Source organism: Mangifera indica, chromosome 7, assembly GCF_011075055.1.
Source record: "Mangifera indica cultivar Alphonso chromosome 7, CATAS_Mindica_2.1, whole genome shotgun sequence".
NCBI lineage: Eukaryota > Viridiplantae > Streptophyta > Magnoliopsida > Sapindales > Anacardiaceae > Mangifera > Mangifera indica.
In genome coordinates this window covers 20,240,334-20,266,171 of record NC_058143.1, presented here as the reverse complement: position 1 = coordinate 20,266,171, position 25,838 = coordinate 20,240,334, and the positions used below count along the sequence as shown (strand labels likewise).

At 33.5% G+C, this 25,838-nt stretch overlaps 1 protein-coding gene across 3 annotated transcripts in view; it reads right to left on the bottom strand.

Moving 5' to 3' along the window:
• Positions 1-25,838, bottom strand: part of LOC123220770 — a 43,764-nt gene extending 17,926 nt beyond the window's left edge. For 2 of the 3 annotated variants that reach the window (XM_044643364.1, XM_044643365.1), the window contains exons 1-38: positions 25,356-25,838; positions 24,814-24,895; positions 24,391-24,494; positions 23,260-23,355; positions 23,104-23,148; positions 21,869-21,919; positions 21,345-21,448; positions 21,074-21,191; positions 20,401-20,502; positions 20,083-20,283; positions 19,549-19,706; positions 19,234-19,392; positions 18,939-19,031; positions 18,427-18,763; positions 17,605-17,718; positions 15,760-15,855; positions 15,622-15,689; positions 14,868-14,988; positions 14,569-14,790; positions 14,228-14,455; positions 14,025-14,134; positions 13,742-13,838; positions 12,422-12,520; positions 12,194-12,334; positions 11,910-11,978; positions 10,398-10,886; positions 9,964-10,284; positions 9,631-9,762; positions 8,884-8,997; positions 8,315-8,499; positions 7,422-7,530; positions 7,201-7,344; positions 6,612-6,887; positions 5,701-6,375; positions 5,220-5,438; positions 4,851-4,954; positions 4,086-4,381; positions 3,815-3,899 (exon numbers count right to left, since the gene is read on the bottom strand). In XM_044643364.1, coding sequence (XP_044499299.1) covers positions 3,815-3,899; positions 4,086-4,381; positions 4,851-4,954; positions 5,220-5,438; positions 5,701-6,375; positions 6,612-6,887; positions 7,201-7,344; positions 7,422-7,530; positions 8,315-8,499; positions 8,884-8,997; positions 9,631-9,762; positions 9,964-10,284; positions 10,398-10,886; positions 11,910-11,978; positions 12,194-12,334; positions 12,422-12,520; positions 13,742-13,838; positions 14,025-14,134; positions 14,228-14,455; positions 14,569-14,790; positions 14,868-14,988; positions 15,622-15,689; positions 15,760-15,855; positions 17,605-17,718; positions 18,427-18,763; positions 18,939-19,031; positions 19,234-19,392; positions 19,549-19,706; positions 20,083-20,283; positions 20,401-20,502; positions 21,074-21,191; positions 21,345-21,448; positions 21,869-21,919; positions 23,104-23,148; positions 23,260-23,355; positions 24,391-24,494; positions 24,814-24,895; positions 25,356-25,370 — 6,179 coding nt within the window. In that variant the 5' untranslated portion in view covers positions 25,371-25,838. Of the gene's footprint in view, positions 1-3,814; positions 3,900-4,085; positions 4,382-4,850; positions 4,955-5,219; positions 5,439-5,700; positions 6,376-6,611; positions 6,888-7,200; positions 7,345-7,421; positions 7,531-8,314; positions 8,500-8,883; positions 8,998-9,630; positions 9,763-9,963; positions 10,285-10,397; positions 10,887-11,909; positions 11,979-12,193; positions 12,335-12,421; positions 12,524-13,741; positions 13,839-14,024; positions 14,135-14,227; positions 14,456-14,568; positions 14,791-14,867; positions 14,989-15,621; positions 15,690-15,759; positions 15,856-17,604; positions 17,719-18,426; positions 18,764-18,938; positions 19,032-19,233; positions 19,393-19,548; positions 19,707-20,082; positions 20,284-20,400; positions 20,503-21,073; positions 21,192-21,344; positions 21,449-21,868; positions 21,920-23,103; positions 23,149-23,259; positions 23,356-24,390; positions 24,495-24,813; positions 24,896-25,355 lie in introns of all 3 variants that reach the window. The other variant, XM_044643363.1, reaches the window with a different exon arrangement.

Sequence of the window (25,838 nt, the reverse complement as noted above, 5' to 3'; positions counted from 1 at the left end):
CAAGATGATTGAGAAAGAAAGAGTATTTGAATTCCTTGTTGGGTTAGACAAGGAACTAGACGAAGTTAGGGGGAAGTATTCAGATAAAGAAATTTTACCATCAATTAGAGAAGTTTTTGCTGAGGGAAGGAGAGAGCAAAGCCGAAGTGAGTGGTTCAAGCATCCTTCCAGAATCAGAATCCTCTACCCTAGTGTCTAAAGGGCCAAATACCTATACTACTAATGATCAAAGAAGTAGGAGGAGAGAGTGAGGCTTGGTCTAATCATTATAACATTCAAACTACACCAGAGCAACCTGTTGAAAGTTGCATGGGAGACCACAAAACTGGAAGATGGGATGACTTAGTGAAATGAAAGGGTTTCATGCTGGTGTTGAAGAGAGTATACCACTGTCACACCTTAATAACTCAAAACCACTGCCATTTTTGAAGGAACAACTATACCATTTGTATAAACTAATCAGCCAAGCCAATTGTAATGCCAGTGGTTCCTATTCTATTACACAAACCAATAATGCCCATACAACCCTACATGATCATTATGGGTCAAAAACATCTTGGGTAATAGATTTAGGAGTCTCTCACCATATATCAAGTAACTCACGGGTGTTTATTTATTACAATCCATGTTATAGAAATATCAAAGTTAAAATTGCTAATGGATCAATGTCAAGTGTACCAGGAGAAAGGACTATTCAAATTTCAAAAGACCTTTTCCTGCATTCAATTTTGCATGTCCCTAACCTATATTGTATCCATTAGTAAATTGACTAAATTACTGAATTGTATTGCTGAATTTTCTGCTTCTAGTTGTGAATCTCATGATCTAGACTTGAGGAGGATGACTGACAAAGCTAAAGAATGAAAAAGACTATAGTACTTCAAGACAAGCCAAACATCCATGTGTAATTTTGTTCCTCTAATTAGTAATCAGGAAATTTTAATGTGGCACCATAGATTAGGACACCTTAGCTTCTTTTATTTGCATAAATTGTTTCCTACACTGTTTAGAAATAACAAATTTTTTTTAATGTTTTAATGTGAAGTTTGTCAATTTGCTTAACATACTTAGTCCTCTTATCCTGTCAATCCTATAAAAGTTCATATCCATTTGAATTAGCACATAATGATATTTGTGAACCATCTAGAGTCCCTAACCCTATTGGATCAAAGTGGTTCATCACATTCATTGATGACCACACAAGACTATGTCGGGTATACCTAATGAAGGACAAATTTGACACATGTCAGATTTTTCAAGTCCTCCATGCTATGATTATGACACAATTTTAAACTAAAATTCAAGTACTTAGGACAAAGAATGGTAGGGATATTTCAAGTCAATCTTAAGAAGCTATTTAATAAGAAATATTATTATCCACCAAAGTTCTGATGTGAACACACCATAATAAAATGGTGTGACTGACAGAAAGAATAGACACCTTCTAGAGGTGTCTCGTGCCTTAATGCTCTATAAGTGTTTTTGTCCATATATACAGAACTTTTTGGTCTCTAAAGTTATCACATGTTTTGAATCACGACCAAATTTTCCAAACACTCCTCTTCAAAGGGAGCTATTAGGTGAAAAAAATAGTGTTTGCAAAACTCCTATGCCATTACCAATGTTATCATCCTGACATGCGACACCATCAATAAAACCTGAAAATTTAGTACCTACAAGATCTAAAAGTTTAGAACCAAGGGGAGGATTGACTAAAACAACCAGGTTTAAAGGTCTATTCTCGAAGGTGTGAAACTGAAAGTATTATACCTACTAATGACACTCATGGTCAATCACCTCAACTTAGACAACCTGAATCACAAGAGAAAATAATGTATGAGTTGTAGCTAACACAACCACAAGGTACAAATTCTTTAGCTCCCAAAAATTTTGTGGTTAATGATAGTATTTATCTACCAATTGCTCTTAGGAAAGGTGTTAGATCTTATACTTTACACCTTATTTCCTAGTATGTATCCTACAATAAGCTATCTTCAGGGTTTTGTGCATTTTCTTTTTATGTATCAAGTGTAGAATCATAAATAGAAGAAGGTTGTATTGGAGAAAATGAAAGCCTTAGAGAAGAATAAGACTTGGGGACTAGTGAGTTTACCTAGAGGGAAAGAGATTGTAGCCTACAAGTGTGTATTTATTGTGAAACATAGAACTGATGGTTCTATTGAGAGATATAAAACCTAATTAGTCGCTAAAAGGTTCACTCAAACATATGGGGTAAACTATGAGGAGACTTTTGTACTTGTACCCAAGCTAAATTCCATTAGAGTGTTGTTGTCCCTAGCTACAAATATAAATTGGTTTTTGCAACAACTAAATGTTAAAAATACTTTTTTAAATGGTAACTTAGCCGAGGATATGTACATGAGCTTATCACTAAGATTTGACGGAAATAACATTGGTAGTATGGTTTATAAATGGAAGAAATCATTACATTGTTTAAAACAACCATCTAAAGCATAGTTTGACAAATTCAATAAAACTATTAAGAGCTATAGTTTTACTCAAGGGCAGGCTGATCATATTGTCTTCTTTAAATGTATGAATGATAAAACACAATTCTAATAGGATATATGGATGGTATATAACAGGAAATAATCTAAGGAAATGGAGCAGATGAAGAAGGCACTTGCCATGGATTTTGTTATTAAGGACCTTGGGCATCTAAAATATTTCCTATGTATGGAAGTTGCTAGAAGTAAAAAGGGGAATTGCAGTTTTACAAAGAAAACATATCTTAGATTTGCTACAAGAGATTAAGATGTTTGGTTGTAAACCTAGTGCTAATTTATTTGTTTCACACAAGGCAAATATTGTCTTTGCTATGAATGTGGTGAGCCAACACAAAGCATTTCAAGGCTACGAATTGAATCTTGCAATATTAAAAAAAAAAAAAAAAACTCTATGTTAAGGCTTGTTTTCTGGGAAAAACATTTATCGAAAGATTGAAGCATTCATGGATGTCGACTAGGCAAGATCAATAAATGATAGAAGGTCAAAATCAAGTAACTGCACCTTTGTTTGGGGAAGTTGGTAACTAGGAGGAGCAAGAAACAAACTGTGGTGGTTAGAAGCAACACATAGGTTGAATTTTGGGCAATGGCACAAGGTATATGTGAATTGATGTAGTTGAGGAGGCTTATGGTAAAACTTAAAATTAATGACAAGGAGCCTATGAAGCTCTACTGTGACAATAAGACATTTATCAGTATTGCACATAACCCAATGCCTCATGATAAAACCAAACATATGGAAATTAACTGACATTTTATCAAAGAAAAGAAAAAAGAGAAACCTGTGTATTGTTTACTTGATACTATTTAACAGATAACTAATATTCTGACCAAAGGATTACCTAGACAAATTTTTGATAATCTAATGTCTAAGCTAGGAATAGTGATATTTTTGCACCATATTAGAAGTTTTAAATTCTCATATTAGATTTTTTATAGATGATATCTATTATCTATTTAAAATCAATCTTATTAAATAGAATTTATCTTATCTTATATTTTGTTTTTGATATAGACTTGTTCTAGTTAGTGATTATCTATCTAAGAAAATTTTATATATTAGCTTGCATTGTAACAGTATATATGTGAAATAAAAAGAAAAAACCGATGAACTTTCACTGCTTATAAAGATTACATATCATCATATCAACTCAAACTAAAGAGAATTATGTAAATTAAAATCACAAATGGAAATAAACCATTTTTACTACAAAAAGGATAGAATTTCTATAGGAAAAAGTTAAAAAAGTTGGAAGAACATAATCTCCCACTTATCTTCATCTTACCTTGACGTCACGCAATCTCCAAGTATAACATAATTTGAAGGAGCTTTAGGCCTCCATATTGTGAGGTTGTTACTAGACCCATTTTCTGCAAATACTAGTAAAATTTTGGTTAGTTAAAACTAAAGAATTTGGTTTAGATTAAGTCAGACGATTTCCTTAGCCATACAACAAACATAGCTAAATGAAAGCCTATAGTGACTCTAAGAATGTAACATTGTTAACAGTAAGACAAATCATCAAATTATTCTAATAAAGTTGAGTGGAAAATGACCTTTTGGAGACATCCAGATCTGGTCAAAGTTGGTACATGAAGCAAGGGGAATAACATTTCCAAATTGCAAAGCTGTGGTCACCTGGCTATGAAGATTAAGTAGAAGAGAAAGGGCACTCAAAGAAAGACGAATACATATATCAGTTGATATTAAAGACATTTTCGTTTTCTTTTTAACAGAAGTGTATCCAGTGGAAATATCCACTGGGTCGAGAATAATCAAACCAGAACCAGCCTCAATGGTCAAATCCTTCACAAGGGCACGAATCCAAGTATCATTTTCTTTTGATGCATACCTGCTCCAAGGAAAACAAGGCTATTAATATCTTAGTCTTACATATCATCACAATGAAGGCATGTAGAAATAAACATTTAACCATGAAAAGTTGAAATTTATCTAAAGGAAGAGGGGAAAATCATAGTCATTACTAGACCGAATGTGAGAAAGAGTAGGATGTATGCATCCAACACCAAAATCCAAGTGGAAGTACAAACCAAGAAAGATGAGAACTGATCTTATAAACCAGTTTCCACATAGAACTTCATAGTTTTCAGTGAAAAAGATCTAGTCAAAAGCATAACTTTTATATGATAGTACATGGAAAACAAAAGTTCAAATAGAAGTACCCATAAACAAAAAGAAAGTAATAGATATTAAATTAAATTCGAAAAAAAAAATTACATTACATTCCAAGTGTGCCAAATTCAAAAAGGAGAACCAGAAGTTAACAAAAAGATGCAACAAGCTAAAGTGGCCAATCTTACATGAAGCTCACGTCCATTTTAGCACATAGAAGCTTTTCACTGTACGAGGAATCATCCAAAGAGGACTTTGTACCATCATAGAAAATTAATTCTGGAGAAACCACCTAAAGGGAGAAAATTTTAATTTAAAATATATAATCATCCAGACAATAAAACTAAGAATCACAAAAGATATTAGTACATTTGGCTAAGTACTACTATTAAAATTAAGCTTGAATACTAAAGAACCTAAAAAGATTATAAGAAAGTCCAAATATACAATTTCTTCCATTTTTTTTTTTAAATTGAAGAAAGGTAAAAGAAACGCAAGGTTCAAGATTTTACCAAAAAATATACAGTAACAAATAATATTCATCCATGAGAGTTCACCTGGGCTTCGAAAGTCAAACTTTGGATCACATTTGAGTCGCTTTGGGAATATGAAGACACAATAGAGGTATCAGAAGATTCATGCATGTGATCCAAATTCTTCTTGTCATCATCAGATGACAAATTACCCAGAACCAAGATGTCAACACCGTCTTCTACAGCAACTGAGTAGCTGCTATCATTACTCAAGTATGTATAATTCCTCAAAAGGAAACCATTCTGTCAGAGAAAAACATCAAAAATAATAATACAAACAATTAGATAGCCGGAAAATACAACCAGTATTAAGTAAATGTTGCTAATGCCAGTTTTAAGTAGGGACCAAAATTTGGTGATCCTATTTGATAAAAAAATAAAAATATTCTAGAATATATGAGTCAAGATAAGTGCAGACAAAGATATTGTCCAAACAAACTATAAAAACATGAGCCAACAACAAGAAACAATATATATAAACTTGGAAAGAAGAAAGTATGCATGCCTCAATTTTGACATTAACAAACCGCAATCTCTTGCCACGTCCAATGATTATAATTGGTCGATATTTTGATGATTGGAAATCCTTGATATTTTTTTCTGCACTTAAACAAATAATCTTTCCACAACCATCATATATATATTCATCCACACCAACTGCATCAGCAACTAACTGTCTACTTGGAGACAAATGTACCACATCTTCACTCTGCGTGTAAACAGGTTCAAAGAGTACTATGCTATTGCTTCTACTAATAGGATCATTCTTAGGATCCATTGCTTCATCTCTTCCAGTTATTGTTCCCAAAGATGGCACAAAAAACTCACCAACAGCGAGTAGGGAATCCGGAACAACTAGGACACGAGGCTGCTGAATCCGAACCACATATGATAGAGAGGATAATCGCCATCTATAGTCCATCAACAACATTGTAGAAACAGGTACTTCTATGTCCAAGTCAACTTTAGAATTAGGTCTCTTAAAACTTCTTTTATTTGAGAAAAGGGGTACTTTCCCACCAAAGAGCTGTTTGGAAGCATCAGTTGATGATCCAAGCATCAGACGCATTTCAGGTTTTGTACTAGGGCGAATGTCCATGATTGAAAACTTAGGAATTGTAACATGGAGATCTGTTTCAGATAATGAAGTCATCCGATATGACACCCAAAGTCCTTCTAGCTGAAAGAGTTAAGAGATAAAAACCTAAGTAAAGCCAAATAATATTTTAAATAAAGAGCCTCATTCTCATTTATGAAGAAAAAAGAATATTTGAAATAAACAACAAATTTAATAGCTAGATACTTGTAATTTAAATATGTAATATTGATTAAAAATAAGTTAGTTAGTGGTTATTTAAATTGTAACATTTGCCAAAAACAAATAAGAACTGAGCTCAAACAAACAAAAATACTCACAACAACATGAGCTAAAGGTGACTCCTCAATAATGCCAGTGCACAACTCCAAAAGGGCATAGTCAACTTCAACTGCCATTATCGTAATACTATGGGACAGTAGCATTTGACTATTCAAATTGACTTTATCGACCAACAAGCGCATAGTGTCACTAGAATCAGATTTGCTGCCACGGAAACTTGGAGGAAGATTTGGAGCCTCATTTAAATTCATATATGTACAATTTAAAATAACATCATATTCTTTGTCAGACATCACACCATGCAAGGAACCAACCTGCTCAAAAATAAGCCCAAAAGAATCAAGTGAACCAATACTTTCTAACCCTTCAAAATTAGAAGACAAAAGGCTAAATTTATCCCAGAAAAAACTGTTTAGACCAAAAAAATTTTAAATTACTTTGGAACTGAGGAAGGAACACTAAAGTTCATTCATATATAATAAGACAATCATGCAGCTCATAATTTTCAAGCACACAACCATCACAAACATCAGCACCACCCACCAAAGGGGTGATTAAAATTTCTTCAGTTTGAAATGCAAAAGTATATAACTACAGGTCACAAAAAAATTTTAGGCACATAAATACCTTAACTTCAAGAGAAAATGTTGGGACTTTCCTAAAAACATCCCTCAAACTCCGACGAACAAAAATATCAAGTCCTTGCCCATCCTGTATCATTGGTTTACCTAAAGAACCATTGAGTCCTACAGACATGTTGATCCCCATAATCTGCATGTATAACCTGGAGTGAAATATAATTCTTAATTAGAATAATGAAATTCCAAAAAAATCTTGGAAAGATCTACCTCAGCATGAAGAACATCAATATGGACAGCTGAAGGATCCTTCTCTGAGCTTCCATGCCAATTTATTTCATTTGTCACCTTTAGGTGGCCCAAATCAAGTTGAACAAAACTGCATGAATGATCAAAGCATAATAAAGGTTAATAAAATCCATCTAGTATAAATCAGATGCGCAAATTTATTCCAGTTAAGGAACAACACATCTAACAACTTTTTTTAATGGTAAAAAACTGAACAGAAAGATGTATGGATCTAACAGCCTTCAAGTAGTTAAATTCAAAGCCTCTCTGAAAAAAAGTTCAAGACAAAGAAGCTTTCTCATTTTTTAAAAAAATAGAAACACCCTTAATTGACTCATATAACAAATGAAGTCTACCAGCCTATTTGTTTTGAAGAAAGGAAGGCCAACTATAATTACATTGAATTAGAGGGAAGGTTGTCTACTCGAGGAAGGAAAAATAATGAACCAATCAACAAAGGAAACTATATAAAATAAAAAGGTTTTCTACAATAAAAAGCAAGAAGTAAAAGCAGATATAAAATTCATGCGAATTATTTATGTCCATAGCAAATATACACATCCATTAAAGCTTGCTGCAAATTAAAATAATTTGTATCTAATAATTCAGCAAATACAAGATAGAAGAGGTTATGTACAGTAAACAATAAGAAATTACTCTGATGCTAATGAAATCAAGTAAAGCTTATATGGAAGTTTCAAGTTTTCACGAGATAAAAATGTCTTTATCTGCAAGATCTGTAGGAAGAGCTACTGCTATACGTGAACTGTGAAAATCTAAGATACTCAAGTAGGTATCATATATTTTTTTCAGTTTATTAGAAAAAAGATAAAAAATTGCATCATATAACAAGAACTAGAGGGAAATGCACTAACTCTTTGCTCAATGAATTCCTAGGAACAATAATTATAGGAGTGTCAAGCGAGAGGTCCAGCTTCAATGCAGTAGCTCCATCCATCTCATATTTATTTATCAACCACTCAAAGCCACCAACTTTATCAAAAAGTTTTATAACTTCTTCAGAATGTGGCGTAGCAAGTTCCATAAAGTAAGCAGATATCTAGAGAAGTATGCTTCCACCAAGTTAATTATAAACTCAGTTTTAAGTAAACAAAAGATCCAAGAAAAATAACTAGTATTTAAATTCTAACAGTCAAACCACCAAGAGTTAGAATTTTATGAAACCATTTAAAAATAACAACTCAAACTGCATTTATTAGTTAAGCAATCTTTAGAGAATTGAAATAATTAGAAAACATTAACCATAAACAAAGTTGTTTAGATAGTTGACTGTTACTAAAAGAGCCTAACAGCAGCTCTCTCTCTCTCTCTCTCTCTCTCTCTCTCTCTCTCTCTCTCTCTCTATTCCTGTCTGCAACCCAACAGAGTAGCATAGCTCTCTTTGATACTAGTTAAAATATTTACAAGTTGTCTTCTCACATACCTCCTGGACAAATCTGTAGAGGAAAATAATGCGAACGCCTAAGAGCCGACCAGACAAGCTGTAGTCATATCCCTCATAATTGTCATCTCCGGCATTGTAAGAATCAAATTTGAACTGAAAGGAATAAAAAAAAACAGGTACAGGACTTTTCAAAGTACAATGTAAAGGCAAACAACTACATAAGATATATGAGTTTGCAACTAGTCATTCAAAAAAAGAATCCTAAGCGTATCAAGGTCAATATAGCATCAAACATTACTCTCAAGCTTGTACTGAAATAATGTAAGTAGAGCATCTATAAATAAAACATAATAGTTTATTATGTACAATATTATTAAAATATGTGTGTCTATACATATGTACACTGCCCCATTCCAAATTGTTTACTCACATTTAAAGTCAACTCATTTTCTTTCTACTTTTTTATTTTTTTAACTTGTACTACAAAATATTCTCCAAGGGCAAAAATCAACACCAATTAAGATCTGCTCAAATGCAATATATGAATTCCCCAAGAAATTTAAATTTCTAAAAGGGTCAAACAATTTCAGAAGGATGGATTATATAGCTTAATATTCTTAGCAAGCATCAACGAAACACTACATCAAACACAATAATTAAATGTCCCTATAATCATGCTGGAGTTCAATTTGTTAAAAAATGCAATAGCACTGAAAAGCTCAAATAGTTTAACAAAATCTTTAATACCCATACATCAAGTGGCCATCAAAAAATTGACAAGTTTACCTTGATAAGGGATTCAACGCCAGGATTGCGTATATCACAAAGCCAACCATAACAGTGATCTGTACCGAGAGACATATCACAAAGTCTGAAATTTCCCAATGTTCCTTCAATAGAGATGGAACTTGGGTAGACCTATTAAAAATAAATCAAGTCAGAGAGCAAAAACAAAAGGAGTCAATCCAGAAAATAATAGTGAGATTTCATTTCACCCTTAAAAACAAACAAAACACAGATCTAAAGTCAGAGACTAAATTTTGCTATAGCAAAGGAATATGCATTACAGGAATTACAGCATAGAAATAGAAAAGAAGATGATGACAAGATCCTCAGTACCTTAAGGTCAAATAGGAAACTTTCTTGCACAAATATAGCAAGTTGAGAACCATCCTCCTTGTTCAGAAATATGGACACGCTATCGAAATTCGTAGTTAAATAAAACACCACATGATCTTTACCATAACCCAACAACCCCTTAACATGCCCATTTTCTTCTTTCTTTACACTGTTGATCAAAGATTTCTCATCTGAGCTTTTACTCTTGTCCGTATCATTCACCACATAATTAACAGAACTTAGATCAAAACCAAAACCAATTAAAGCAACAACAGCAGGTCTGTTGCAAAACAAGTCTAGTTTGGACATGCGAACACTCATCTGAAAATTTTCGATTGAATAGATTACCAAACAATATTAATAATTGAAGTGACAATAAAAACAAGTATAGTCTTGGAAACATAATCTAAAGTCCAGAATGCTCGTAAAGGTACCTGCATATCTATACCACAATAATAAGGAGAACTGGAACTCCTCATTGAGAAGGCAACAGACACAAAATCCAAACTCTCACCACCTTGTGCCTCATAAAATATCTCACTTGAAATGCCCCTTCCTTGAATTAAATCATTTTCATGAATTAAGGCTTCAGCTGACTCAAATTCACCAGAATGATTCATTCCGTCAATCATGCTACTCTGAGATGTATCCGCTTTTGATGTATGAAAATCTGTATCTGTTACAGATAGAAATTCTTGCAAGGCATCTGTAAAAATATCATCCTCCTCCGTATGTGCAACAGAAATCTCCTCCTCATGGGTATCAAAGGGGGCATCAGGAGTAAGTAAATCATCCTTTCTCAGTACGGAACATGCTAAGTAATGTGGATTTGTAGATTGACTGTCCTGAAGCTCATCTTTAACTTTAAAAGAGTGCAGCTTCATCTTTATCCCTAGGTCTCCATCCAAACTAATTAAGTGCACCTGTACAACAATATTGTGTAATGTTTACAGCAGTGAATAAAAAATAAGAATTGCAAGTACACAGTATACATGGTTAATAATGCAACAATAAGTTAACAGAGACAGTGAATAAAAAGCCAAAAAACTCTCAACTTAATGAAGGATCAAGTCAACCAAAACATGGAGAGAAGCCAAGGCAAGAGCATAGAGAGGAGCCAAGGCAAGAGAAAGAAAGCACGGAAAAGAGGAATTCAAAAAAAGAGAGCAAGGAAAAGTTGGTTGAAAGTTTGAGGACAGGATCTGCTCGCCACAAACCTGCAACCACTCGCCGCAACACCATTCCAGCCAAGTTGTTTGGAAGATTTCAAGTTTCGTAAGGATTTTGTGAGTCCTAAGAGGTTCCAATGTGATTGAAAAGATGTTTGTTTCTTTTCGTCTTGTTAAACAATATTAACATAACTAATGTCTACATCAATGAGATCATGGCCCATTCAGCACTTGTTCAACATCACAACTTCTGTAAGCAAACATGGAGATCTACAGGTAGCAGTCATATATAGGTAACATGTGTTGGAGCAAAAAGAAACATTCTATGTTGCAAATCACAGACTTCATCAAAGTATTCAAGCCTTAAACTTACACTAGGAAAAAGGGGGTGAAAATTTCTTGAAATTACAGATTGTATTGCTTCCTTGAATACAGGGACACAACTACTTCATTCATTTCTAAACAGGCCCTACTTTCTTGATTTAACTTACACATGAATCACTTATTAAGGATCCAGTTATAGGTCTACTATAGCCACAATAGATTTTGACAGACATTTACAGCATATATAAGAACATTATATGGTCCCAAAAAAAAGCCACTTGCCCAATTTTATAATTTATTTATAAGATAGGGAGAATCGAAAATAAAATCTCCTGATCAGCTTGATCATATAGATTGTTAAGTAATCATTGAACCTAAAAGCTGAAAATATATAGCAACAGGCAATGCTATTTATATTCCAACAAAGAAAACACAAAAAGTAGTTACACAAACCTTTCCCCCATCAGCAAGAACCTCAAGAATCATAGTCTCTTCAAGTTTCTCATCTACTTTGTCTCCATTCTGCATAAAACCATGAACAAATAGATCTTATTATGATGAAAAACCTCAAAGGTAAACTAATCAGTTAGCTAAATATCCATGCCCATGTATAAGAATTTGGAGATAATCCTTAATGATATATATATATGTTTCTTCTCAAAAAAGAAAAGAATTTGGAGGTAATCTCGGCAAAATAATTCACCATATACATATTCAGCACCAAAGAAATGGCTAACCTTTCCATATATAAATAACTTTGTTTCCACCAAGGCCCCATCAATGACAAGGTCCGCTGTTTTCAAATTTGTTCTCTGGTGTTTGTTAAACTCAGATACAACATCATTTTTTTTCATAAGTACATCATCTGTTGGAGGAGCCTGCAGAAAGAATATATATGCTAATTTCCAACCATCACAAATGAATAATTTAAAAAGTTCATAAAGATATTAGAGAAAGTATGATACAGATGCTTGATATGTGGCATGCATAAGTTCTTTCAGCCAAATTGCCTTCTCCCTCTCCTCCCGAAACTTTATAATCAAGGTACTAGAAGATTCCAGAGCCTGCTGAAATAATCTCATTTATTACATAATAACCTTATGATAAATTGGTAGGAAGAATCCACTTTCTAGCACTATAAAGAAAATGCATATGTCCCTCAGCATCAAAAAATGCAAAGATAAAATCTCCATAAGAAGACATGATCTTAAAAACCCACAATAATAAGATTTGGAAACAATCAATCATGTTAAAATTTAAAAAGTTTAGTGCCATTGGCAAATAAATGATTGATATTTGCAAAAAAAAAAAAAAAACAAATTAAGACAAAAAATAACATTTTGAAGACAACTATAACAAGTGAACTTGTTAAGCATAATATTCATGTATCATACCTTACAGAAAAGATACATCAAATGACAAGTAATATTTTCTTGTGTTTCACTATTGGTTAAGACTGATATACTTCTCTGGCAGTGGTGATGAAGAGCTGGTACTATTAGAGATACTGTGTATATAGATGTTTGTTTTAAGAACCCAGAAGGGAAGGAAGTTGATTTTTTGTGGCCTAGAGTTTGATTCTTAGCATCATAATGGGTTTCAAAGTCACATTAGTTTCAACATAACTCCTTTTTTTTTCAAAATTGGGATGTATTTTTGGTTGAGCATGAAGTTACTCATTATTTTTGTTCTCAGGTTTTAGCGGTTGACACCAGGGCTTCGTATTTCTATTTTTTTATATTTGATGACACTGGGGCTACAGTTATTCCTTTGTATTTTTCCTCTCCTTTAAAACTTTCGTTAAAGCAGCAAATATTTTCTTCTGTTTTACTTTCTTCCATACAAGAAAGAAAACAACAGCTTGCATTTTTTTTTTTTGAGATAAACGGAACCCCGCACGTATTTGTTAAATAGATAAACCCGAGGCATAGTGATCAAACCCACAACTATTATGTTAAATAAGTCAAGGTTTCACATGTATGACAGTGGCTCGAACCCTGACCTTTACCTTAAAAATTTTAATACTCCACCAGTTTTGCTAACCCTTGAGGTTAGCAAGAGTTTGCATTTTGTATGCCTAGAAAAAATTGAAATCTAGGGAGAGCTAATCTTTATTTTTCTGAATCACTCTACGCTTTCCCTCTAACTAGGGAAAGCACCTCTACCTATTTCAATTAGTTTCAACAACCCAATGATAAGTAAGAACAATTTAGTTATAACCACTCATAATGACTGTGATGCAGATGATTGAACACCATAAACACACATAAACCAACAAGGCTTACCTTCTGGCTATCCATTCCTCTGAAACTTACAGCAATACAAAATGGTGAACCACCAATATTTGTTGGTGGAACCTCAAACACATGCCTACCAGCCATACTGCATCGTCCACAAATAAATTTTAGACTTGAGATAAGCTTTAAATAAGAAATTCCAGAATGGGACAAGCACCACAGCCAGAAAACAATTTTTAAAGATAATAATACTAGTCTCAATTGCCCAATAATTAGCAGCTGGATAGATATCAACTGGACAGAAACACAAGGGAAAGAAGCCGGGAGAAACCTCAAGTATCGCTGGTAGCTCTGGGATTTCTCAGATTCCAAGACATAGAGATATAAACCAGATAAGACAAGAAAACAGGGTTGCCACGTAGCAACAGAATTGCCAATCCCCTAGATAAAGTTAATATGCAACATGATTAAAATCAGACACATAGATAAGGTAAATTATGACTAACTTAGTTTCCCTTTCGCAAAAGGACATACCGTCCATACTAGAATTCTAGCATCAACAGCAAGATCAGCAGTACTCCAAGGGGCTAGTTCAGCTTGGAAATTATTAACAGAAGGCTGACCACAGGTTTCCATTGTACCTTGCAGTATGTTTAATAATTTCATTAGTCGGAGATATCGCTCAGGTGAAAAGTGAACGCCAAGATTTGGAACTTGAATGGAAACACGAGTTGATGGATAACTTGGATGAGGAACTTTAATCTGAAATTAGCAGGTGCACAAAGATTTTTGATATAAACTCTAGTTAGAATAGATAATAACCAATATCAAATAAAAATGACTATAGTACAAGAAAAATTACACAGAAGTAATACCTGATCAACAATTACTGCTATTCCACACCTATCAATGAGAGAATAGAAACTGTCAATTTTTTCTATCTTAGGTGATACAATTGGTTGACTATTCTCTGCTACCATAATCGAAGTGCACTGCTGACTGTCAGAATTCCCATCTATGAAAAAAGCAGCAATATCTCTTCCAGATATGTAGAAACGAGAATAAATATTTTGCTTATATTCCTCAGACTGGCCTCCCTATAGTATCAATAGTGTCATTTAACAAAGAGAATGTCACTACCAAAAACTCAAAAGCCCATATTAAAGGAGCCTACCATGGTGTGCAAAGTAAAGTGACCAAAATCCAAGAGAAAACAGCTATCACATTTGGAAGAGCTGGAGGTCCTTATAGGAACTCTAACCTTTGGAGCATCAAGATCAATATCAAGAGCAAATCTGAAGAAAACAGACAAAACAATTAATATGATAATATATCATTTGCATTCTCTTTGGAAGAAGCAAACCGTAGAAAAAAAATGAAATTATTGAGGTTGGGCAAAGCCATAATTTTTTTTCCCACAAAGAAATAAAAGATTTGTATTACTGAAGACAAGTAGATACACAGGTGGAAATGTGTCCCATATTAGCAAAACAAAATCAGATGTATAGTTGTATCTTTAACATATTTAGCTAACCAAGGGATAAAGACAAGAGTAGATATTGCTACCAAAAAACCCCAAGAAAATAACTATCTAAGAATGTCTTCCTAGATTAGTACCATAAAGAAGAGAGATGAGTTTTAAAATGTTATAAACTGAAGACCATAGAATTGTCTAAATATCCCAAAAGTTGTTGTATCATCCCCTTTTTTGCCTTCAAAAGCAGAGTCGCTTCTCTTTTGCCAAACTAGTAAAGCTACCATGTATTTCTAAAGGGTCTTGGCTTTCTCCTTTCCCAAAAGAAGTTAAGCAAGAAGGATAGTAAAGTAAAGAAAATGAAAGTTTTCATCCCCTATGTTGTCCATAGACAGCATCGAGAAGTAAATAGGGAGAACTAAGAACAAAGTAAAATAATAAAAAAAATTTAAACCTGCTTTCTTCTTCCAAAACCGTTTGAAATTGCTTTTGTGCTCTGTGAGTCACTTTCTCAATCTTCATCTGCATTAGGCATGCAATAATAATCAGCCTAACGAATACACTGTTAACTTCATTTTGTTGACAGCATTACCTGCAATGCAGTCGCCGTTTCCAATGCAATAGTTGGGCTAACTGCAGTACTCCTCTTTATAAACTCAAAAAAGCGATCAAAACTCTCCTTCAAAACCTGCAAATTTAAAATTTGAAAATATTTTATTTATAGGATATAGTTTGATTTAGTACTTAAAGAAGAGATGAATGCTCTTAAAAAAGGTAAAACCTATGAGGTTGTTGACTTACTAAGAGATAAGACTACAATGGTACACAAGTGGGTCTATATTGTGAAATATAAGACAGATGGAAGCATTAAGATGTACAAGGCAAGGCTCATGGCTAAAAAGTTTATAAAAACCTGTGGGATAGACTATTAGGAGACATTCACCCTTGTTGCCAAGATACGCTCAATACGTGTTCTTTCTTTAACAGTGAATTATAAATGGCCATTAGATCAACTAGGTGTAAAAAATGTCTTCTTGAATGGGGATTTGGAAGAAGAGATTTTCATGGATCTCTCACTTGGCTTTGAAGAGAACCTAGGAGTCGAGAAGCATTAATGGATTGACCGGGAATGATAATGTAGAAATTGAAAATTTGATGAAAAAACTGGCAGGTGAACCTGAAATTTAAGGACATAGGAGTTCTAAATTACTTTCTTGGAATGGAATTTGCAAGATCTCAGAAAGGAATATTTGTGAATGAACGCAAGTATATTATAGACTTGCTTGGTAAAACAGGAATGCTTGAGTAAATGGCAGTTCAGAGTCCTATTAAGCCCAACTCGAAACTGTAACCAGAGGAAGTGAAGAACGTTGTTATTAGGGAGCAGTACCAAAGACTTATAGTTAAGCTAATTTTCCTGTTACACAGCCTGACATAGCTTTTGCACTATGTATGGTAAGCCAATTTATGCAGCCCCTAGGCTCATAGCACTTTAAAGCTACCAATAGAATTCTAAGATACCCAAAGGGAACACCTAGTAAAGGATTACTCTCCAGGAATTGCGATCAACTACAGTTAGAAACTTACACTTACGCAGATTGGCCAGGGAATGTTATGAATATAAAATCAACATCAGGCTATTGCACCTTTGTAAGAGATAATCTTGTTACTTCGAGGAGAAAGAAATAAAATGTTGTTTCTAGGATAGGACTGAAACTGAACTTCAATCATTGTTCATAGAATTTGTGAAGTTATGTGGATAGAGAGGCTACTAGAACAATTAAATGTTCCTATTCCTCCACTGATCAAGGTCTATTGTGATAAAAATGTTGCAATTGCAATTGCTCACAACTCGGTTCTTCACAACGAAACAAAACACATTGAAGTTGAAAAGCACCTTATAAAGAAAATCTTGATAGCAAAGTGATTTGTATGTCATATATTCGAACTTTCAACCAAATTGTTGATGTTCTAACAAAAGGGTAGCACAAGAAACAATTTGAAAGCTAGGCAGCTTGAGAGGCAATGTGAAAAGGAGAAAAATCCAATTGGGTTTCCTAATTCTCCTATTCTCAACTTCCCAATTTTCAAATTTTTTTTTTCTACTTTTAGTTAGGAGATCTTGTAAATAAAGCAAATAATAATTGTGTAATATTTTAGGAGTTATTGTAGTTCCTAAAATTGGAGATCTTCTTCCATATAAGAATAAGTTAATTTTCATATAATTTTGTAAGTTGAAATAGAATAGCGTCTTCTCAATTATCTCTATCTCTGAGATCATAGTTTTCAAGTTCAAAGGAAACATGGATAACTCTCCAACTACAATTGTTCCACGCAAACAAAGTTGGTTAATGGCTTTTATCATGAAACAATCACAACAACTCTCAATAACCATCCATTAAAGAGACAGATTATCATATATAAATCAAAAACTTACCGTGACATGGCAAGGAGAAATTGTAGCCGATAACCTCCAATCAACATTCTCCCCTTCCGGTGAATGTACAAAACTAGCAACTAATGCATTTACCTTTTTCTCACAAGAGACACTCTGCAAAACACATACTAGCAGATGTCAGCATGCAACACAAAATTAAAATTTCCAAAGCAGAAGAAAAGGGTTTTTAAACTATCACATGATGTTTGTTGGACTACTCCTTGTTTGCCATTGTATGTGTTGAGACATATCTTTGCATGTGTTGAGATCCATATGACAGACCTCATAATTAATTTTTATAGAGGACCATAAACATGTATAATGATACATCAGAAATTAGAGATTAATTACAAGGGTGGAGCTAGTGGCTGTCAAAAGACAAACATCTCTTCAAATAGGGAACAAAAAACTTGTCAAATATAGTCTATGCACTGAAACCAAATTTGTGAACTTCCACAAACCGAGCAACATCAACTTGTACAAATTAGCCAAAACACCATTTGGTAACAGCCAGGTGCAGTAAATTAAAATTAACCCTATACATGAGAGATTGTGCAAGAGTTTAATACTATTTTTTTATTAGTTTAACCTTTTGAAATAAAAGTTATGCAATATGTTTTGTTAAACTTTCAAGAGAATGTGCAAAAATACAATAAAATTCAGAAAAAAAAAAATGAAGCTGGCTAAAATTTGAAAGTCAACAAACACAGATATTAAAAGAACCTTCCTTGAATATCGCATCAGAGTATGTAATCATTAATATTAATAAACCAAAACCTGCCACAGAAAATACAAACACCATGACAGAGCATAAAAATATACCTCAGCAAGTGAGCCTTCGGGTGAAGATAAGCCACAGAATTTTAATAATATATCACAGTGCGTACTATGATGTTTGACCTTGGTTGAAACATGAAGTTGCTCAAACCGACCACAAAGAATTTCAGTCTCATTGATACTCATAATCCTTGCTGCAGCCTGACCTATAGATACAGTCACCAAATACTTGATCATATTCTGCATGTCTTTTCCTGAATGCGGCATCAACTCCTCACCCGACTGGTAACTTAGCAACTTATTGATTGTCTGCCATTCTTCATTGGTCAGACTTTCTTCCACTAGCTTTGATTTCTCAGAAACTTCCTCTGAGTTTGCAAGCCTGAAATAAAAGGAAGCTAGAAATAAGTTACCAGGAACATATATAAAATTTGAAAGCTAAATTTCCCTGTAAGCACAAAATATAGCTAAAAGTTAAACAAGCAAAACAATCAATTCACAAATACCAATTAAACGTAACTTTTCTCCAGGAAAAAGGTGAAAAATTTCCCACCCACCATGTAAATGGGAACCAACTTTTCTTTTTAAACCACCTCTGTTCAGCCTCTTCTTTTGATTTTACTGATTCAAGCTTGGCATGTGCGAGTAACCTAAATGTACATACAAAATGTGTAACATTAGAAACAACAAAATGGCTGGTCCCAGCATAGGCCATGTACTAAAAATCCTCTACAAATTGAAATATGGATAATATGTTATTGATTCATGGAATTACATTGTCCACACTTTTGCTACAGAATCAACCTATTTAAAAGAACACCAAAGTGGTCAGGCTAAGTTAAATCAACATACCTCCATAAAAGAATTACTTCAGAATCAAGATATTTCTCTATCTCTCTAATTTTTGAGTTATCAACAGTTGATGATTGTTGCAAGGAAAAAGCATACAACTGAACATAATGGCGACGAAGCTGACAGAGATTCTGAATTCTGTCCCATGAGAAGCGATAACTGAAGAAGGAATTAGAATGAAACCAACATCAATTTCATAGTACTTATGTGCATGTGTGTGTGTGTGCACCTGTGTAGTAATTACAATACATTCCACGTGAAGCGTTCAAGCAATAATTGGGGAACCAATAAGAGTTATACAATAAAACCATATACCTCATTTTCTTTTGCTGAAGGGAAGCTTGAACAACATAACGCCACCACAAATGAGGACCCTTTGAAACTGGCAATAGAGGCCTTAAGTGGGAAACTTCAACATATACCCTGTGTCTTGAAAACACCTCTAACAGTTTTATACAATCATGATATTGCTCCTGTAAAAAAAGATAATACACAAGAACTCAGCCTTCCATTGACTAGCCGAAAAAGGAAAGTTTTTGCAAGAAAGAAGCTTCAATCCAATTTTTCTCTCTCTTGCAGGTGAAGAGAGAAAAAGATAGAATCAAGTACCAATGCTGATGGAGTAGAATTCTTATGGGATTAAGTTAAATCTTAGCATATTGTAGGCTTAGTTTCTAAAGAATTTAAGAAAACTCTTTATTTTTTTCAACAAAAAAATTGCAAGGCTATTGTTGGCTCAAATTTGGAGTTCCATATATTAAATTTCTCTCTTGACTTCTCATGTTTTGCAATTAATTAAGTAGACTGTGGGTTTAGAGTAGACAGTGATTTAAAAAACAAACTTCACACCTCCGTAATAGTTAATGAAACGTCTCTCAATACAAGAGAAGCCTTCTCAAAAGGAATCTCTAGATCATTTCTTTCTTGATTTCCAAGGCGATGATATTGAAGCACTCCATTGATAGGTGACACCAAGTACTTACGATTCAAAGCCCAAGAAGATACCATCCCAGAATCAACAGCTGGTTCATTAATACCGTCTTCAAATATCTGGACAAAAATTAATTGAAAGAGGAGGGATGAAAGAAGACGTAATGAATTCCATTGGCCTCAGGAAACATAGGCAACTACAAAATAACAGAGGATAATAATTTGACAAAAACAAACCTCAATCCACTCCTTGGGACTGAGATCTTCCCATCTTTTATCTATCTTCCAGGGGAAGCTATTGGAATCATGATACAGAGCAAGCATCTCAAGATGTAATGACTGTAACAAAATCAACATACCTATTAGCCCATATAGTTTTGCTTTTAGCAAAGGATCAATACCAATGTGACCAAGAAAAATTTTAGTGGAATTATAGACAAAAATTTAAAGTATTATAGACAAAAATTTCTCCGTTATATAAAGCAATCATCAGCTCAGAGAAAAGGAAAAAGATATAGAATTGAAAAGAAGAAAAAAAAATAACTAAAGGGAGAATAGTCTGAAATGGGATACATAAAGCTCCCTCATAGAATCCCATCAGAAAATAATTTTAAAAACAAATACTAAACAAACTGCTGCCTTCCCCACATCACCTATATGGCATAGGTAATTACAAAAAAATATGTTCCTCAGCAAAATTGCTGCCTTCCAATTTTGATGAACAATGAAGAAAGGCACTTCCTTGTATCCTAAGACATTAAAGCCTATAAAGAAGCCCAAACCATTCTAAATAATTTTATGAACACAGAACTGCGCCTTAGAAAGACAATAATGAGATCCAAAATACTTTTCTCTTCACATAACCATCTCAGTAGTTGCAGCTCATCAAAGATAGAAGAGATGCACAAACCTTTCGCAACTTATCCAGAGCACCACTAGTATCAAAAATTTCATTTCCATGCTCATCCACTGTAACAGCTGCCAGCCTAGCCAAAGTAACACCTGATGCAAATGGATGTCCTGGATTACTGCAAAATGCAACATTGTTGGATGAAATAAGCAGATATTAACCAGGATGTAAGAAAAAACAAAAGGACTAACATGATCTAGCCCATAAAGAAACACAAGTCTAAAATAAACTTAAATACCCAATACACCATTTAAAGCAACTGACCACTTACCTAACAGAATCTTCATATCTGATATGTACATTGCTAATTGATATCTTTAAATTTCCAATGATGGTATAAATTAAAGATCCCAACCATGAATTTTCAGGAAGAGGCTGCATGAGAATCAACAGTCAATTGCAATTGAAGGATGTGTGCATATTATCATTCATTCTATACCCACATGGGATTTTGGATGCATAGAGAAGAAGCATAAACCAGTCAATCTGACATAAGGATACAGAAAATAAAGCATAATTTCTAACATATAAAAGCATACAGATCGATAAGCCCTCTCTTATACATAACAGATTATAGAAACAATGAAGCTTCATTTCCATTTTTAAGTTGATCAGTAATGTTAAACCAATGGTAAAGACCCAATATATAATTTAAGCTCAAACAATCATGAATAAAAAAGAGGTGTACGACACATATATCCCTATTGGCAAATAAATTAATATTTATTGGCAAAAATAAATTAATTTGAATGAACAAATAGTTATATAAACTAAAGCAAGAAGTTAAAATCATACACTGCCAAGCTTTAACCTTGATTTTGTTTCTAGAATTGCTGATTCTGCTTCCTGCATGGAATTACTAAACATGAATATAATAAAATAAACAGAAAAAAAAAATGCAGAAACTTCAATTGCATAACTACCGTCCTGAACGCCACAGAAGTAAGGCAATTTCCATCCTAGAATAAATGACAAAAAAATGGTGCAGCGTTTTGAATGAACATTTTAAGCATCCAGAAGTCGAGGCATACGAAACACACATGCCAATGTGTCATTGATACATATTCATTCTGCAACGTGTTTGGGTTTATTATGCAAAGAAAAGTATAATCTAATTGTATGAAGAAACCTCATAGTTCCAAAAATGGTAACATTACTAAAAATCTCAAAGACAGAAAGGCAATATGTTTGCTGTGTCAACAAGCATCCAACATGCTAATTAATGATAAAAGTTGGTCTTATGAAAGAAAAAATGGCCAAATGTGTTTTACAGATCAGAACACTTCCAAGAAATCAAATCCACTAAAATCATTTATGCATACACATACACACATCATTTGGTGTTCTTTCTCTATCCATCTGTTGTATTATTTGTCTTGCAAATATTATTGGATAGTTTAGTCAGCCACACCATTAAATATTAGAAAAAAAAACTAGAAATTGGATCATGCACGTGTCAAACAAAGCTTTTGATCCTAATTAGCTGCAGTATTGCTAGCTATGCCAACTTAATCCCACACACAGTGGTCATTCAAAAGCTATGATGCAATTAAATTGACCAAACAAAGTCAAGCCTCAATGATAATATCATCTATCCCTTCTACTCTTTACAACATTCTCATGAATTTCAACTTTCCAGCTTCAAAAATTACAGAACTTGAACTTAATGGTTTTGCAAGACAATTGCATTGGTCAGGATTATCTTTAATATACTTCAATTGTTTGATAAATAAAAAATCACAAACCTCAGCTTCTCAATCAATTACAGATTCACAGAATCATTCACTTGAAATATATCATAGGAAAGAATCCAATGTGGACCAAAGGGTTCATAGTTTAAAGGAAGTGGCTTCGCATGTTGCAAATACAACAAAATCACACATGAGTGCATCATAAAACTGCAAGGTAACCAAATTGAGATTTATGTGTCAAAACATGATTATCATATAAATCATTGAGCACTTCTAGAACACAGTTTATCATGAAACTGCCAAAAAGCACACTTAAATAATAGATAAATATATTTTCACCTCAATGCGCTGAAGTTTGGCTTCAAAAAGTTTCTCCCTTTCCTCCTACATCAAATAATGAAACCAGAAAATTTGACCCAAAGGAAAACAAACAAACCTTGTACAGCAAAAAGCGATAAAGAATTTATCGTTTTCATCAAGCAAAAATTATTCAACCTTGGGAGTCTGGGCATCAGGAGAAGGATGGGCAAGAATGAAGACACGATCAATGAGAACAATAACTGGTTCCTTACCTAAACTTTTCCAAGGAACCTACAATATAGAAATTGGAGAATAAGAAAAGGTACCACAGAACATTACTTGGAAAGAAAGCATGACTTAATGCCTACAATTTCCAACAAACTTTACTTTTTATAAGCCAATAAAATGTTTTAATGAAACAAACAGACTATACAAACAGGTAGACCAGAAATATTGAATAGAAAAAAATATGCACAAACTCAACAGCCTCACTATGAGACTCCCTCAAACAGGACTAAAAACTTCTTAAAATTAATTTTAAAAAACAGCTATCCAATCCCTTGGAATAAAGAAAAAAGAGATCCATCCAATTTGTTCCAATAGCAGTACCAATGAAGAAGAAAGAATATGAACTCTTTACCACAGCAACTTCAGTCCTCATCTTTATGTTCCTCAAATATTCTTCTATTTCTTTCAATCCATAGCAAACAACATACATCTCCAGAAGAATCACATTTTTTCTCCACCAAAAACCTAATGGTGATGCCAACAATTATAAAATCTTTGCTCAATAGTTAAAAATGACCTTCAGGAACTGAATCTTCTTCCATCAAAACCAAGTCCCAAAACTCAGAGAAAGAAAGCATGACCAAACATAGGCAAATTCCCCATAAATGCAGCTTGAAATTCCATAAGACACCATACCATACAGAATGGTAATAACAACTCTACATAGGAGAAACTCAAATTTGTTCTTTGAACTTGTTCAGTAATCAACTTTATTTTGCTAAGTAAATGATGCCATGTAAATTTCTTTGTAACGGTTCTTATGGTAAAAATAGACCCTCATATCAATTAATATATACTGGAACATAATTAAACAAGATAAATTTATGAAAATCTATAGAGATAAACTAAATGTTCTGACACTGTGCAAAAATGTATTTCAATTTTGGGAATACAATATAATAAAGCTTCCCAAACAATCATGGTAGACTCAACCACTTATTCAATCTAAGAAAAAAAAATTTAAGTTAAAACATTTAATCAAACAAGATAAAATTTGAGTCAAGAAAATCAATTAGTTACAAGATTTACGATAGCCACCTTCAATGTTACGGTACCAACAAAACCAGCTTTGACAATCACAGGGAGCTTTAAAGAATTTAGTGCCTCCACCTTCAAATTCAAATCTTTCAAAACCACATCACCTGTACAAAATGAAAGGCATTACAATTTGAAAAACCACAGTCAAAAAAAGGTAACTGCCAACATGACATTATTTTGCAGCCAAGCAATGACACCACTGAGTAGGAAGAAGCTTTAACAGTTTTAATACACTTCAAAGATTCCTTTCATGAGTATAAATAATTCGTTTCTTTTCTTTCTTTCTTTCTTTTTTTTTTTTTTTTTTTTGAACGGTTTAAGGGCAAAACAATGAGTTTTAACAAGCTTATTTCATCTCAGAAATAATAGGAAATACAACAGCAAATTGCAGCATGCATGTACCCCAAAGACTCTAAGACTAACCTTTCCAAACACTGATTCTTAAAGCCTCCACAGAAAGTCCATGGACATATTCACTCAAATATCTTCGAAGCAAATGCAGAACCTACAAGTGAAGAACCGTTATAAACCTCTCCATTATTCACATCAACTTACACAAGAATAAATTATCAAGCAATAAAACCAACAAATTTATAATCAAACCAAAAACAACTCAAATTCACGACAATAACTCACAAGAAAAATATAAATAAAATATCACGAAATTCTAAAATCCTTTAATCAATATAATTTGCTCCGCATGTAACTGATTCCGAACACGACAATGCAAAAAAAAAAAATAATTAGCCAAAAAAATCAGACGGTTCACATTGAACTTAATTAATTCTTAAAGCAACAAAGCTAGATTATATAATAGTAATAAAGTTGTCAAGCTTTAACACTACATGATACCGAAAACGACATCCACCATCATCAAAATTATAAACCAGTGATTCACGTAGCTCTAATTCAGCTAACACGAAATTAAATATATAAACAAAAGTAAAATGAAAAATAATTCATACATGAGCTTCGAACATGATTGTATATGACAAGCCGGTTTGCACCAGATTATCGTCTTCTCTTATTATGTTTCTGCGAACTGAAAAAATGATAGGCGAAAAAGGGTCGTCATCGGAGAACACGTGAGAAGTTGAGCTTTAACCCTGAGTAAGTCATTTTGATAAGTATCTGTACAGAGAAGAAAGCAAGAGAAGCGGACGGTTTTTTGAAAGAAAAAGTTTAAATCACGAAATGGCACTTCGTTTGTTCACACACGCGCTCTTTTTAATGATTTTATGACTTGGCATGGCTCTAGGCGCCCTTGAATTGATCGTAAAATACGTCATACTATCAGAAGTTGAAAAATAAATGGTACGTCAGAAGTTCATGATCCGTGGAACCCATGCTATGGTTTGGCGAAATCACAGTTCCCCTCCTTTGAATTAAAAAGCTATAATTACCACCCAAAACTCAAAGGGCTGTCCATAATCTAATCAAAATCATGC